General features: G+C 35.5%; 1 protein-coding gene across 8 annotated transcripts in view; it reads right to left on the reverse strand.

Moving 5' to 3' along the window:
• MCU (mitochondrial calcium uniporter) overlaps positions 1–12,673 on the reverse strand; it is a 188,238-nt gene that overhangs the window by 136,135 nt on the left and 39,430 nt on the right. Inside the window, exon 3 of one of the 8 annotated variants that reach the window (XM_057734640.1) lies at positions 7,056–7,108. The exons of the other annotated variants lie outside the window; for them this stretch is intronic. Coding sequence (XP_057590623.1) covers positions 7,056–7,108 — 53 coding nt within the window. The remainder of the gene's footprint in view (positions 1–7,055; positions 7,109–12,673) is intronic. 8 annotated transcript variants of the gene reach the window in all.

Below are 12,673 nucleotides of genomic sequence, written 5' to 3' on the forward strand. Positions count from 1 at the left end.
TATCCCAGCAATCTAAATCACAGGCAAACCACAGAGAAAGCCTGGCATATGTACCCAAGGAGACGTGCACAATAATATCCACAGCCACATTCTTATTAGGAAAAAAACCTGGAAACAGCCACATGACTACTGATAGGAGAACAGACAACCATGTTCAAAATTGCCTGCTGGATGAATGACACTGAGGGGTGAATAACAGTGTCCTCACAGGACGTAAGAGCCTCAGGAATCTGTGGGACAACGCCAAAAAGTATAACATCCATGTCATCAGAGGAGAAAAAGATATGGTACACAAAAATGGAAGACAAACTGTGGTACATCCATACAATGAAATACTATTCAGCAATAAAAAGGAACAAATCGTTGTAACAATATGGAACATGTTGTTGGAACCACTGGAACAACATGGATGAATCTCAAAGGCATTATGCTGAGTAAAAGAAGCCAATCTCCAAATGTTACAAACTATTTTATTGCATTTATATGAAAATCTGCAAAAGGCAAAAGTATAGGAAAAGAAAACAGATCAAAGGTTGCCAGGGGTTAGGGATGAGAGGAGGGTTTGAGTATAATAGAGAGCACAAGAGAATTTTAGAGGTGATGAAACTGTTTTGTATTCTGACTGATGAGGTGGTTACACAAATCTCCATGCATATAAACTTCACATAAACGTACACCCAAAAAAAGCCAATTTTATCATATATAAACTTTAAAAGTCTGAAAAAAATCAAGATCTCCTCCAGAGAGATGTATATCTGAGATTTATGACACCATGTATCATATACCTTTTATACATAATTTAAAAGGCCACCAGATCATGCAGTTAGATGGCCAATCACATAAAAATACTATGACATCTCCCTCAAAGATGGTTAACAAAAAGCCTAAATAAGGACACTGAACAATAAAAATCATATAATTAACGTCTCACAACAAAATTTTCTTATGAAGAAAGTGCTCATCTTTTTGTACTTGTTTTGTGAGGTTAATTTAGAATTTAAAGACAATAACTTTGCACAATTAAAGGGAAACATTTTTCTGTCACAATGATTTCATGCCTGTAAAACTTTCTTGCAGGGATGGGAGACATTGCCAGTCTGTTACATTAAAATTCTTTATCTTTTCCTTCTCATTCAACTTCTCAATTTCAGTGTTCCCCGAATAAAAAGTTATCTAAATCCTGAGATGAAGGAGACCCCACCAACAGATCAGGACATTAATGGTGAAAACTTCCATGAATTCACTTTCCACAGCCTACTAGGATTGCCTAAAGAGAAGGCAGCAAAGCTACAACAGTGCCCTTTAACTCAGGTGACCATGTGTCCCACTCTGCCTGGGACAGCCCTGGTTTAACACCTGCTATCCTGACGTAAGTATTAACAGCACCTTCTTTCACCCTAAAGGTGCTGAGGTTTAGACAATGAATTATATGGCCATTCTACCCTTAACCTATTTCCCTGCAGAAGCCTAACTCACAATCCTTACCTATCACCAAGACATAGAAAGCAGTCCTACAAAGTGAAGCCTTTGTACTAGGTTTTTTTTTTAAAGGCAGGAAAAATGAATTTAATTAATCTAATGTGTTGTGCTTACTTATTTTGTCAATTAAAGCTAATAAAAGTCTCTTCTTGGGATTCTATAAATAATCTGAAACTCTACTTAATCCAAACCTTTAGGATTAATACCTTAGGAGAAACTCTCCAATCAGCCATACTGAAGAAAAACAAATCACGCATTTAAAATGTCTATCCATGTCTCCATTCTAATTTTAAAGCCATTTAATAGTGTAGAGAGGCTGGTGCTTTTTTTTTTAATTGAAGTATAGTTGACTCACACTTTTATATGAGTTTCAGGTGTACAACACAGTAATTTGATATTTTTATAGATTCTACTCCATACAACAAAGTTATTATAAAATATTGACTATATTCTCAGTTCTGTACGTTACATCCTTGCAATTTATTTTATACCTAGTAGTTTTTACCTCTTACTCCCCTTTACCTATTTTATCCTTCCCCCATCCCTCTTCCCTCTGTTAACCACTACCTTGTTCTCTGAATCTGTTTTTGTTTTGTTCCTTTGTTTTAATTTTTAGATACCATATAGAAGTGAAAACATACAGTATTTGTTCTTCCCTGTGTGACTTATTTTTCTAAACATAATTCCCTCCAGGTCCATCCATATTGTTCCAAATGGTAAAATTTCATTCTTCTTTATGGTTGAGTAATATTCCATTGTGTTTATATACCACACCTTCTTTATCCAAGATCAGTGCTTTTTATTCCAATTTAGGATGCTATCTGCCAAATTCTAAGGAAGCTAAATTAGATATGACTCTAATATGCCATATCTCCAGATGGAAAGTTTACCTCTGTTTCTATGCTATCATTATCAAAGGATAGGTTTCAAATTACAATTATTTCTTGAGACTATAACAAACATGGACCAGGATGTCTTTCTTTTAAAGTCTATCTAAAACAATGAACTTACTTTCTCAGGGAATGAACTACCCAGACTCCTTATACCTCCTTCTTGTCATCCACCCTTTGGAAAAGTCACTGGACAGGAAAAAGTTAATACTTGCTATCATTCCTTCGTAATAGGTCTGATGAGATAAAGAGAATAGATCTACACTGGGTGTTACAACAGCCATTAGTCACATGATAATTGAGATGTATGGTAAGATTTTGAGGATTTAGTACCAAAAAAATGTAAAATAACTCAATTTTTTTCACCTGTTTCTTTTTACCTTTTCTAATGTGGCTACTACAAAGTTTTAAATTACATAGATGGCTGCATTATATTTCTATTGAGCAGTCCTATAATAGACTATGTTTTGATGTATTTCCATAATAGTTTTCATAATAACAAGAGCGGGCATAATAAAGTCTTTGCAATTGCACTAAAAGTTCCAAAGCAACAAAATTATCTCTAACAAGAACAGTCCTTGTTACTCTATAGCAACAAGCACTATACTCTCCTTAACAGATTTTAAAAAGAAGAAAATGAAAACCAAAGCAAAACTTGGAATATTTTTTAAATGTAATGCTCCTCACTTTTTTGGTTCTTTTTTTTTTTTTTTTAATTGTTGGTTCAAGAAGTATTCTTAACTATTTGTCTAGGCACTGTGCAATCTCTGAAATATCTCAAAGCAACCAACCATAGATTTAAGACCATAATAGCAGCTTAGGAAACCCACGTCTACAGAGAAGTGCAGTACAAGATGAAGAAGCAAAACCTGGGCCCTGTACATAGACTAAATGCAGTGAATAGGAGGCAACCTGAGTTCAAACAAAAATAAGCTCAAACCATTACTCCATAACACTTTGTCCTGCATCTCCTCCTAAACTTTTCCTTTTTTTTTTTTAAGTTTATATTTTTAGCTGCTTTTGGTCACATCTCCAGATTTAGGCTGAGAAGGTCTAAATCAATGTTGGGTTCAGAATTCCCTTTTTATTTCCAAACTTCAAATAGAGTAACTTCATGCTTCGCAACCTACCATGAAGTATTTACTAAACGTCTAAGTAAGAGATAATAAATCAGGCCCTGCCCAATCCCCTACATACTGACAAGTCTTGATATCTCAAAATTGGTATTAGAAGAACCAAATAAATTCTTTCTCCTGTATCCTGGCTTACCTTACATGGTAGCAATTATAACAAATTTGCATTAGTTTCAGATGGCTCCTGATATTACAATCATAAAAACAGCATAAAACCTCCAAACACAAAGCAGCTAGTATAATCTCTGTTTGGAGGCAATTTCAGATACTTCAAACACTGAATCTTCTTACATATCCTAGAACAAACAGGAGACCTAAAAATAATGGACTTTATAATTACTGCTTAGGACAGACAGAGCTTCGATAAATAAAATTTATCCAATTTTAAAAGGTAGGTAATATTTATATAGATAACATGTGACATTTATGCCTCTTTGACACTTAAAGTTAACTAAAAATCTACTGTACAAAAGTTTTGTTTTGTTTTCTTACAATCACAAGAAATCTTTTGGGTTCTCCAGGTATGTGATATGACTTGGAGCTTCTGCTCAAGTATTTTTTCCTTTTAAGCATTTTTTTTCCTTTAAAGTCTGGCCATATTCAACTATTTTATGGAGGCTTCTTTTTGATGTTTGAAAAACTTCAGAAACGCTAGTGTGACTGGCTTCAGTCCTGTATTTGACTATTATAGCTAACGGTTACACCACTAGGTTCCATGCCCTACTACATACACAGAAGGTGCTCAATAAATATTTGCTGAATGAATAAACAAGAAGATGGAAATATGCAAAGAAAAACCTGATGCAAGGAAACAAAATATAGGCAGAACCAGGTGGGATGCCCTTCCACTAGAAACATTAAAAATAGCTACTCATGGCATGATGAAAAAGTACTGCAGATAGATAGTGGAGATGATTCACAACAATGTCAATGTATTTAATGTCACTGAACTGTACAATTAAATATAGTTAAAATGGTAATTTTTTTAATATGTATGTTGTAACAATTTTTTAAAAATTTAATAACTATTCACTGAGATACTGAGACTATGGTGAGAAATTCTGGCTATGTAAAATATTATGGTACATGGTACAGTAAAAAACAAAAAGAAACAAACAAAAAAACAACTTTAAAATAAGCAAAAAGGCTCTCACTGAAAAAGTTGTAGTGTGAGGATACTCTGTTTTACAAAATATCTGTGTTTGCCAAGTCCTTGTTATAAAAAGTAACATACTATGGTAGCTGTTTATGTATAAAATAGTATTTGCTCCATTGGAAGAAAAACTAGGTATACCTTTAGGTAAACAGAATTTGAGCCTTTAGATACAAACCTGCTTGCTTAAAAAATAGAATTAAACTGTTTTAACTTGTCCATAAGCTTTTCAAATATATATATATATTTAACTCATGTAGACTAACCACATAAGCAATTTTATAATATTAGTATGAAATACTTATTTGCAGATCTTATTACGCAAATTCAAAAGAAGAGGGCAGGTCACTTTAAGGAGAGAAATCTCTTAAACCAAATGCCCAATGCCTAAAAGAAAATATGAAATCTCAACTAGTGATTTGGGGACACCTGCAGACCCTGAGGTCTATCTGAACATTCTTGCAATACTCTCCAATAAAACTCAGGAACAAGTCTGGCAGAAAGAAATCTGTCCTGTAGCTCAAAGAAATCTAGTATGAACCAGATGTTTTTAAGAAGGGAGAGGGGGCCTGTGACTTTGAACAACCACCTTGCAGTTTTACATTCTGTCTCAAAGTTGTGACCAGTCAGCCAAAAATTCTAGTATTTTCTCCTCCTCACCAAACTCTTCTGGATTTAAAGAGCTAGTTGGCAAAATTAAATCAGTCCATTGATCAAGTCTGCACTCAGCCTGTCACGAAGTAAGACCATCATATTACTGCTAATGTTAACCATCTAAAACAAACACCCTGCTTTATTTAGATCTAGGATAGGAAGAAGGAAACCAAAAGATAGTTATTACATAATACAAAAACAAAATTTATAAAATATATAGAAAATATTTCCTATATTAAGGGTAGGTTTAAAAGGAATTGGGTTAAAGTAATTTTCAAATAACAAAAAAATAATATATATAAAACTGTCAAAGGGAGGATGTGAAAAAGATGAGTTACAGCATAACCTACAAAAAACAAATGGCTGGATTACTGCAAAGATCCCCAGAGTTTAATTATACCATAGAACAGTATCTTGCTCAGCATCTCAGAATCAGCTGCCATCACAGACCAAGAGAACTTCAAGTAGAAGTATGGCTACTATACAGAACAAAGGTTATTTTCAAGTATAATTAGCTGTCTCAAACTCTATCACGCATATACTAATCCTTTATGGTTTCTTCACAGCTAGTCTTCCAATAAGAGAATCTACCCTTCTAGGTGATAATGCAAAATCAATCTTTTTTGTTAAAGTTTCTTTCATTTGCCTGTAAGTTCATAATAAACTAATTTATGTCATAAAGCTTATACTGCACGCTTCTAAGTTGAAGTATGACTTATATAGCACCTTAAATGAACAAGTACAAAAAAAGAAAAGCTTCCAATGAAAGAGCAGTGCCTAATATACAGAAGGTACTAAGTGTAAATATTTGCTGAATGAATAAAGGAATGAATTATGGATAAGTTTACCATCTCCCCCTCATAAAGATGTTTATATTAAAGGGGATCGGGAAATCTTTCTGTAGACAGCTAATCTGCAGGCAAGGCTGTAAAACATAATGTGGTGACCAAGTAGCTCATTCTCACACTCACACTTCTCTCCTACCATCCCCACCTCCACACCCCCTCCCCGCCGCCACTCACACATGTATACATTTGATACCAAAGCCACTTGTTTCCCCCCTTTTCCTGACTTCCTGCCTTGAATAATATTCCCAGTAGTATTTATAGCTTTGCACCCCCTAAAAATCAGCTCAGTTGTCCAAAAAGCAAGCTGCCATAAGTCCATCCTCAGGAGAAAGACCTTTCCTAACGCAGATTATCTGGTGCTTTCTATCTCCTTCAACAGGTAAAATCATTCCCTGAAAATTATTCATAGTCCTGCCCATGGCCAACACATTCCTTTTATAATTAACGGCTCTCCATTATTAGTCATACCCATATATGTGGAAGTTATTGGGCAAGACATATGTCTGCTTTGTCTTCCACTGTATCCTACATGAACCCTACTAGCTACAGTTTTCACACAGCGACTTTAGTCAGTGAATAGGCAAGCACTCAATGTACACATAAAATTGATGGTTATTAATTTATAAATAAAAACACTGACCAGTGGTGACCAGTAGGTTGTGACTATAAGAGCTGTGTTCATTTCTGAGCACTATTTACTTAATCAAAGGCCTAGAAGTCTAAAAAGTGGCTGAAATGAATACAAAAATTCAGAAAACCTCTAAGGAACAATGGTAATGCAACAGAATATAAATTAAATAGAACTGCAAGTCTGAAGAAACCCTTATGATGACAAAGATGGACACAGTACACAGAAATAACAGAAACAAGTGGAAACAAGAAGGTTAATCAAACAGACCAGTTAAATGCTGCTCTCCCGAGTTCGATTATTGAATTCATTAACTGTTGTATCTGAGGGGGAAAAAGATAGTTAATTGTGTTTATAATTAAATATATGAATACATGCATTAATATTTTATTAACAACTATTGAAATATGCTAGATCAGCTCATATTTTGCCAAATATAGCTAGAAACTTTTTACACATCCAGTAAGTCTTTGCCTATTAGATTTAGAAACCCTTCTCTCTCAGAACCATGCTCTCATCATCTCCCCACCGCCACAACCAGATTAAAGTATCTGTCCTGACAGTTCATTAAGAGATACGACCACACTTAGCTGCACACTAGCTGTCTGGGCAAAGGAGCAAATGACTCACAGTACCTGCTGGTTTGAACTCACCCTTGTATTACACCAGCTTTTATGACCTTGCTGGAATCGATGCCAGAAATCAAGAAAACAAATAACACGTAGGATATGAATACAGAAAGGTGTCAGAAGTCAGAAAGAAACGCAGAACTAAAAAATCACACTTCTGAAGTTTGGTTGTTCAAGAAACTCCAAGAATACAGATAAATAAGAAGTTTTGTTTTAGGAAAATCATTCCTAATAAGAAATTTTGACATTGCACTGTTATGATTAGCCATGAACTATGGAGCTTCCTAGTTTGAGGTAACATAGAGAAAGCTTCACACTAGAAGGGAAAAAATCATGATGAGAGACAGCACACTTTTCCAGCTGGCTAGAGAACAGTAAGCAAGAGAGCTATTATTAATGAAAATACAGCAAGGTGAAAAAAATACTGCCTGACAGGTTCAAAGCAGAGCAACAATAAAAATCTTAATTTTCTTCACTGGTTAACTTCATATACCAAGCCTACTTTAAGAGGAAAGAGGCTGAATAAGCACACCCGCCCCTGCCCTAACCCCTACTCCCACAAAAAGTCTACAGACTACAGGAGCATAAGAAGTTGGCTTTCTTTAAAATGGAAAATTTTCCTCTATTTCATAAATAAAGCAGCCTGAAGGAATCCTGCAAAGAAGGCTATTAAAATGCTAAATTTGTTTAGAACTGAAAGTAACACTTTTTAGCTAGAATTCAAAGAGAACACGCGCGCGCGCGCGCACACACACACACACAGTCTGACTTACCACCTTTCCAATTCCCAACACTTCAGATTTTTAAAAACCCTATTTGACACAATATAATTTAACAAGATTCAAATTATGCTAAGCATAATCTCAAATGTTATTTTTAAAGTGTATAAAAGGGAATGGTCTATCTCAAATCTGAATATGGACTTCAATATATAGTCATCATTCCAGCCTTTTCTTTTTTGGCAACTAGCCACTAGCAGTCAAAAAAAATTTAAGGAAAGTTATTCCTAGACATTTCAATTTATAGTTCCAACTTCAGTAATTTAAACAATTTCCTGTGCCTCTACTATGAGCAGCATATCACTGTGGCACAACATTTAAGCCTAAGTATTTATACTAAATGCACATATTACTGGCCTTCTAGTACATATCCAACCATACTTTTGTCTCTAGCTGAATATAATAATGAGGGGGTGTTCTAATAACAGGATAAATTACTGGGGCCTTGAATAAAGAGCTGGGGCCTTGAAGAATGAACAGCATTTTGACCAGGAGATAGGGTCGGGGGACATCTGACATAAAAGAGGACATGAACAAAGACAGAACCACAAGGCATGTCTCAGGAATCTAGCACAGCAAAAACCTAGGTTGCTAAAGGGAGAGAAGAAAAAAGAAGAACCTGGAAGGTTAGATCAGGTTCAAACCATGAAGGACTTTCAAAACCAAAGCTCACAAATTTTAAGCTTTATTCTCCAGGCAACAGGCAGAAGAGTTTCAGCAGAAGGGTGACTATTAAAAACTGTACCAAATACAGAATTTCCACAGATAAGAAATTACCAGTTTCACATAACACTTCCTTATGTTCCGTTATTTATAACCCTGAACTACTGAAATATGAAGCTAGGATGTCAACACTGTGGCTATCAGTACTCAACATTTCCTTTTTCAAGACAACTAAAAATCCACATTTCCTTGCTTAGGATAAACTTTCTAGAAAGGCTTTGTCTTATTGTTCCATTTACCTAAAACAGCACAAACCTAAGGAAAAAGCAGAGGCTTTTCTAATGTTTGCTCAGTCTGAAAGCTAAATCTGGTACGCAGGGTACACACTATTTTATTACTATATATATGACTGGTGCTATTCCCCCCTCCATGAGGCTATTTTTGATTTGTTGAACATATAAATAACTAAGGGAAGGATGAGTGGGAGGAATTCCTCAGTGCCCCCAGGACACTTACTCATAAAACTTTACTCCTTTCCTCCCGTTTATCTTCCCCAGAAAAACTTAAATAAATAAAATTAAAATTAAAAAAAAAAAGAAAAACTTTTGATTACTATAATTGTAAGATTTATTCCATTAACAGAGCTAGAAAGCTCTCCAGTGCTTTTATTTATAACAGACTATAACTTTGTCCCCATTTCTAGTCTAAGTTTTCTCATGCTTTTAAATTATTACAGGATTTCTTTAGCTGTACTGACTCCCAGAAGCCTGCAAGTCCTCACGACTACTAAAGCAGCAACTGTACCTACAGATAACCCCCATCTATACCACCACTTATCCCTACCCCCATGCCAACTTACAAGTAGGAGAATGATAAGGAAATTTTAGGGATGTAATCAACAGCTTGTTGCACCTGGAGCCTATATCCAGGGACTGCCCACTCTTGAAAATCAGATAAAAAGTTAAGAAGCAGAAAAGGGGGAAACACTGCCAACTTTCCTACTGTGGAATTCACATAGGGTTGCTTCCCTTATCCCCTTCTTTTAAGCTTTAAATGATAAAACCTCTTACAATTAGGTTACATGCTATTTGAGGTCTGGAGCCATGGCCTAGCAATGTGGGTCTTTTACATGGAAGATACAGAATAAGTTAGCTTTTTCTTGATTAAGTATTTTTCTTGAATAAGTATTTCTTGAACTGAGGTATCTGCTCATCTGTTTTACCACTTTTGTTCCTATCCTGCTCTAACAGAAAGTTCCTACTATTACATTAGTGATCACGCTTTTGCTTTCTTATTTCCAAGACACAGTTACTCCTTAACATGTCTGAGACTCAAATCATGACTGGAAAGCCAGACTTTTCATTTGCACTTTTCACTATTATGATACCAAATGAAGAATTCCTGAAGTTTGGAAAAAGCAAGTTATTTTCAAGAAAAATGTTTGTAGCCATTTAGAGTTTAAGCCACAAGTCATATGCCCTGTATGCTTCACTAACAAGATTAAGAAGCTTTACATAACCTTGTAGTGAATTTTAAATAGGTTCTTACAGAAACTTTCTGAAAGCACTTTGATCAAATGCTAGCAGAACCATTTCTCCTTGTACTACGGTTTCTAACACCAAACAACTTCATGCTGACATCAAGCAACAATGTCCAAGGTCATCCACCACTTCACTGCTAAATTCTTGACTTAACAATCATCAAGAGGGTACTGTTAAGATAAGGCAAAGGAGTGTGGTAATAAATCTCTTCCCTGACAAATGTGACAGATTTTAAAATACATGAGAGAACTGCAGCATTTAAACCATTAAAATCCAAAGCTAAAATTTACTAAGATAATAATGAGGGGAGGAGGTGTGGCTCAGAAGTTTCATTTACAACCTGTTTACTAAGGCAGCTTAGCAACATTGCTCCTAAACATCTCCAGGAGGTAAATGTTGGTCATAATCCTTCTTTCCCAACCAGAATAAAGGGCCAACCCTTGGTCTCCAGGGGATGAAACAGAATCATCTGAGGGAAAACAAAAGATGTCTGGGTTAGAAGGAAATATTTTCCTAAGAGAATGCTAAGAGAATTCCTCTCACTTCATTTTAGAACTAACAGCCTTTACAAGCACAGGGGTACTAGGCAGCAGAGTCAATGGGGGAGAAAATGAATCACAGAAATGAGTCAGAATCTTACTATTTAGTTATCTAATAATCAGACCTGAGGTTGGAGGTAAATCTGAGCATGCAGAACGATCTGCCAAAGCCCAACCAACTTTCACTGTCACCATGCAGAAAATTCCTAAAAGGAACAAAGGCAAGCATTAAGCAAAGCACTCTCCCAAAAAAAAAAAAAAAAAGATCATGTACCCAACCTCCATGTGTACACACACAAAGGGTTTTAAACACTAAAAATGCTTATATTAATTTACTGTTATATTTGAAATTTTAAAAATTTGTTTTAAATTGTGTTGATTTGTGAAACAAGAACATTTATGACTTTCCTTGCTTTTTTAAAAATGGAGTAATACATACTAATTGTAGAAAGTAAAATTAAATACAGAAATACATAACATGGAAAGTGACAGTCCCCTGCAACTCATCCCCCAGAGACAACGATTATTAAAAGTTTAAGCCCCAGGATGTTATAATGTTCTATAATTACAAAATCTCAAGGTTGAGGATCCACAAAGGTAGTATGTATAATGGAGCACCCTCTCCACTCCCAACTAGAGATACTAAAATACTCTACAGCGTCCCTTGCCAGTGTTTAGCCAGTCTCTGCTTGAACAAACCTTGTGACAAGGACCTGACTACCTCCCAAGGCATTTCACGACAGCTTTTACTCTAACACTGAATGGCTATCACCGTCCTGTCAGATCATTCTGCTTTCTCTCTTCAGTGCCTCTCATTGTTAAATGTGCACCCATAAAACAACGTACTCAGAAATGAACACAATGCTCTGCAACAATCACAGTCCTTATTCTGGACACTTTACTTCTATTAACAGAGCTCAAATCACACTGTGGACTCGCACTGAACATTCCGCCAAATGAAGCCCCCCGGGTATTTTTCATGTTATTTGCTGTTAAACCACATCACATCTAGCTACAATAACATTTATTTTCTGAATCATATGTGGATTTTTACACTTATTGATGTTCAACACATCTTGATTATTCAGCCCATCCTTTTAGTCTAATAATTATTTTCAATCTCTATTTTGAAAAAAATAGCACATTAACTGTACAACTTATTGCCAGCTATATGGATTTGCAAAGCAACTCATCAATAGTTCATCCACGTTACCAGTAAAAATGCTGAATGCTAAAATACTATTCGGCTATAAAAAAGCACTGAAATCCTGATACATGCTACAACACAAACAGACCTTGAGAACATTATGCTTGACGAAATAAGCCAGACACAGAAGGTAAAAATATTGCATGATTACACTTACATGAGGTACGGAGAACAGGCAAATTCATAGGGACCGAAAGAAGAGTGGAGGGGGATGGGGGAAGGGAAAGTTATTGCTTAACTGGTAGAGTATTTGGAGGGATGATGAAAAAGTTTTAGGTATAGTGATGACGTATTTAACGTTTTTGAACTGTACACTTACAAATGGTTAAAATAAAGACTATGTGAGTATCAGCAGTATTTCATTCTGTGGAACTGAAAACCACAGCCACAGAAACATAGAGAAAATGCAAAAGCAGAGAACTTTGTACCAGATGAAGGAACAGGATAAAAACCCAGAAAAACAACTAAATGAAGAGGAGATAGGCACCCTTCCAGAAAAATAATTCAGAATAATGATGGTGAAGATGATC

This window comes from Hippopotamus amphibius, chromosome 5 (genome assembly GCF_030028045.1).
Source record: "Hippopotamus amphibius kiboko isolate mHipAmp2 chromosome 5, mHipAmp2.hap2, whole genome shotgun sequence".
Lineage (NCBI taxonomy): Eukaryota > Metazoa > Chordata > Mammalia > Artiodactyla > Hippopotamidae > Hippopotamus > Hippopotamus amphibius.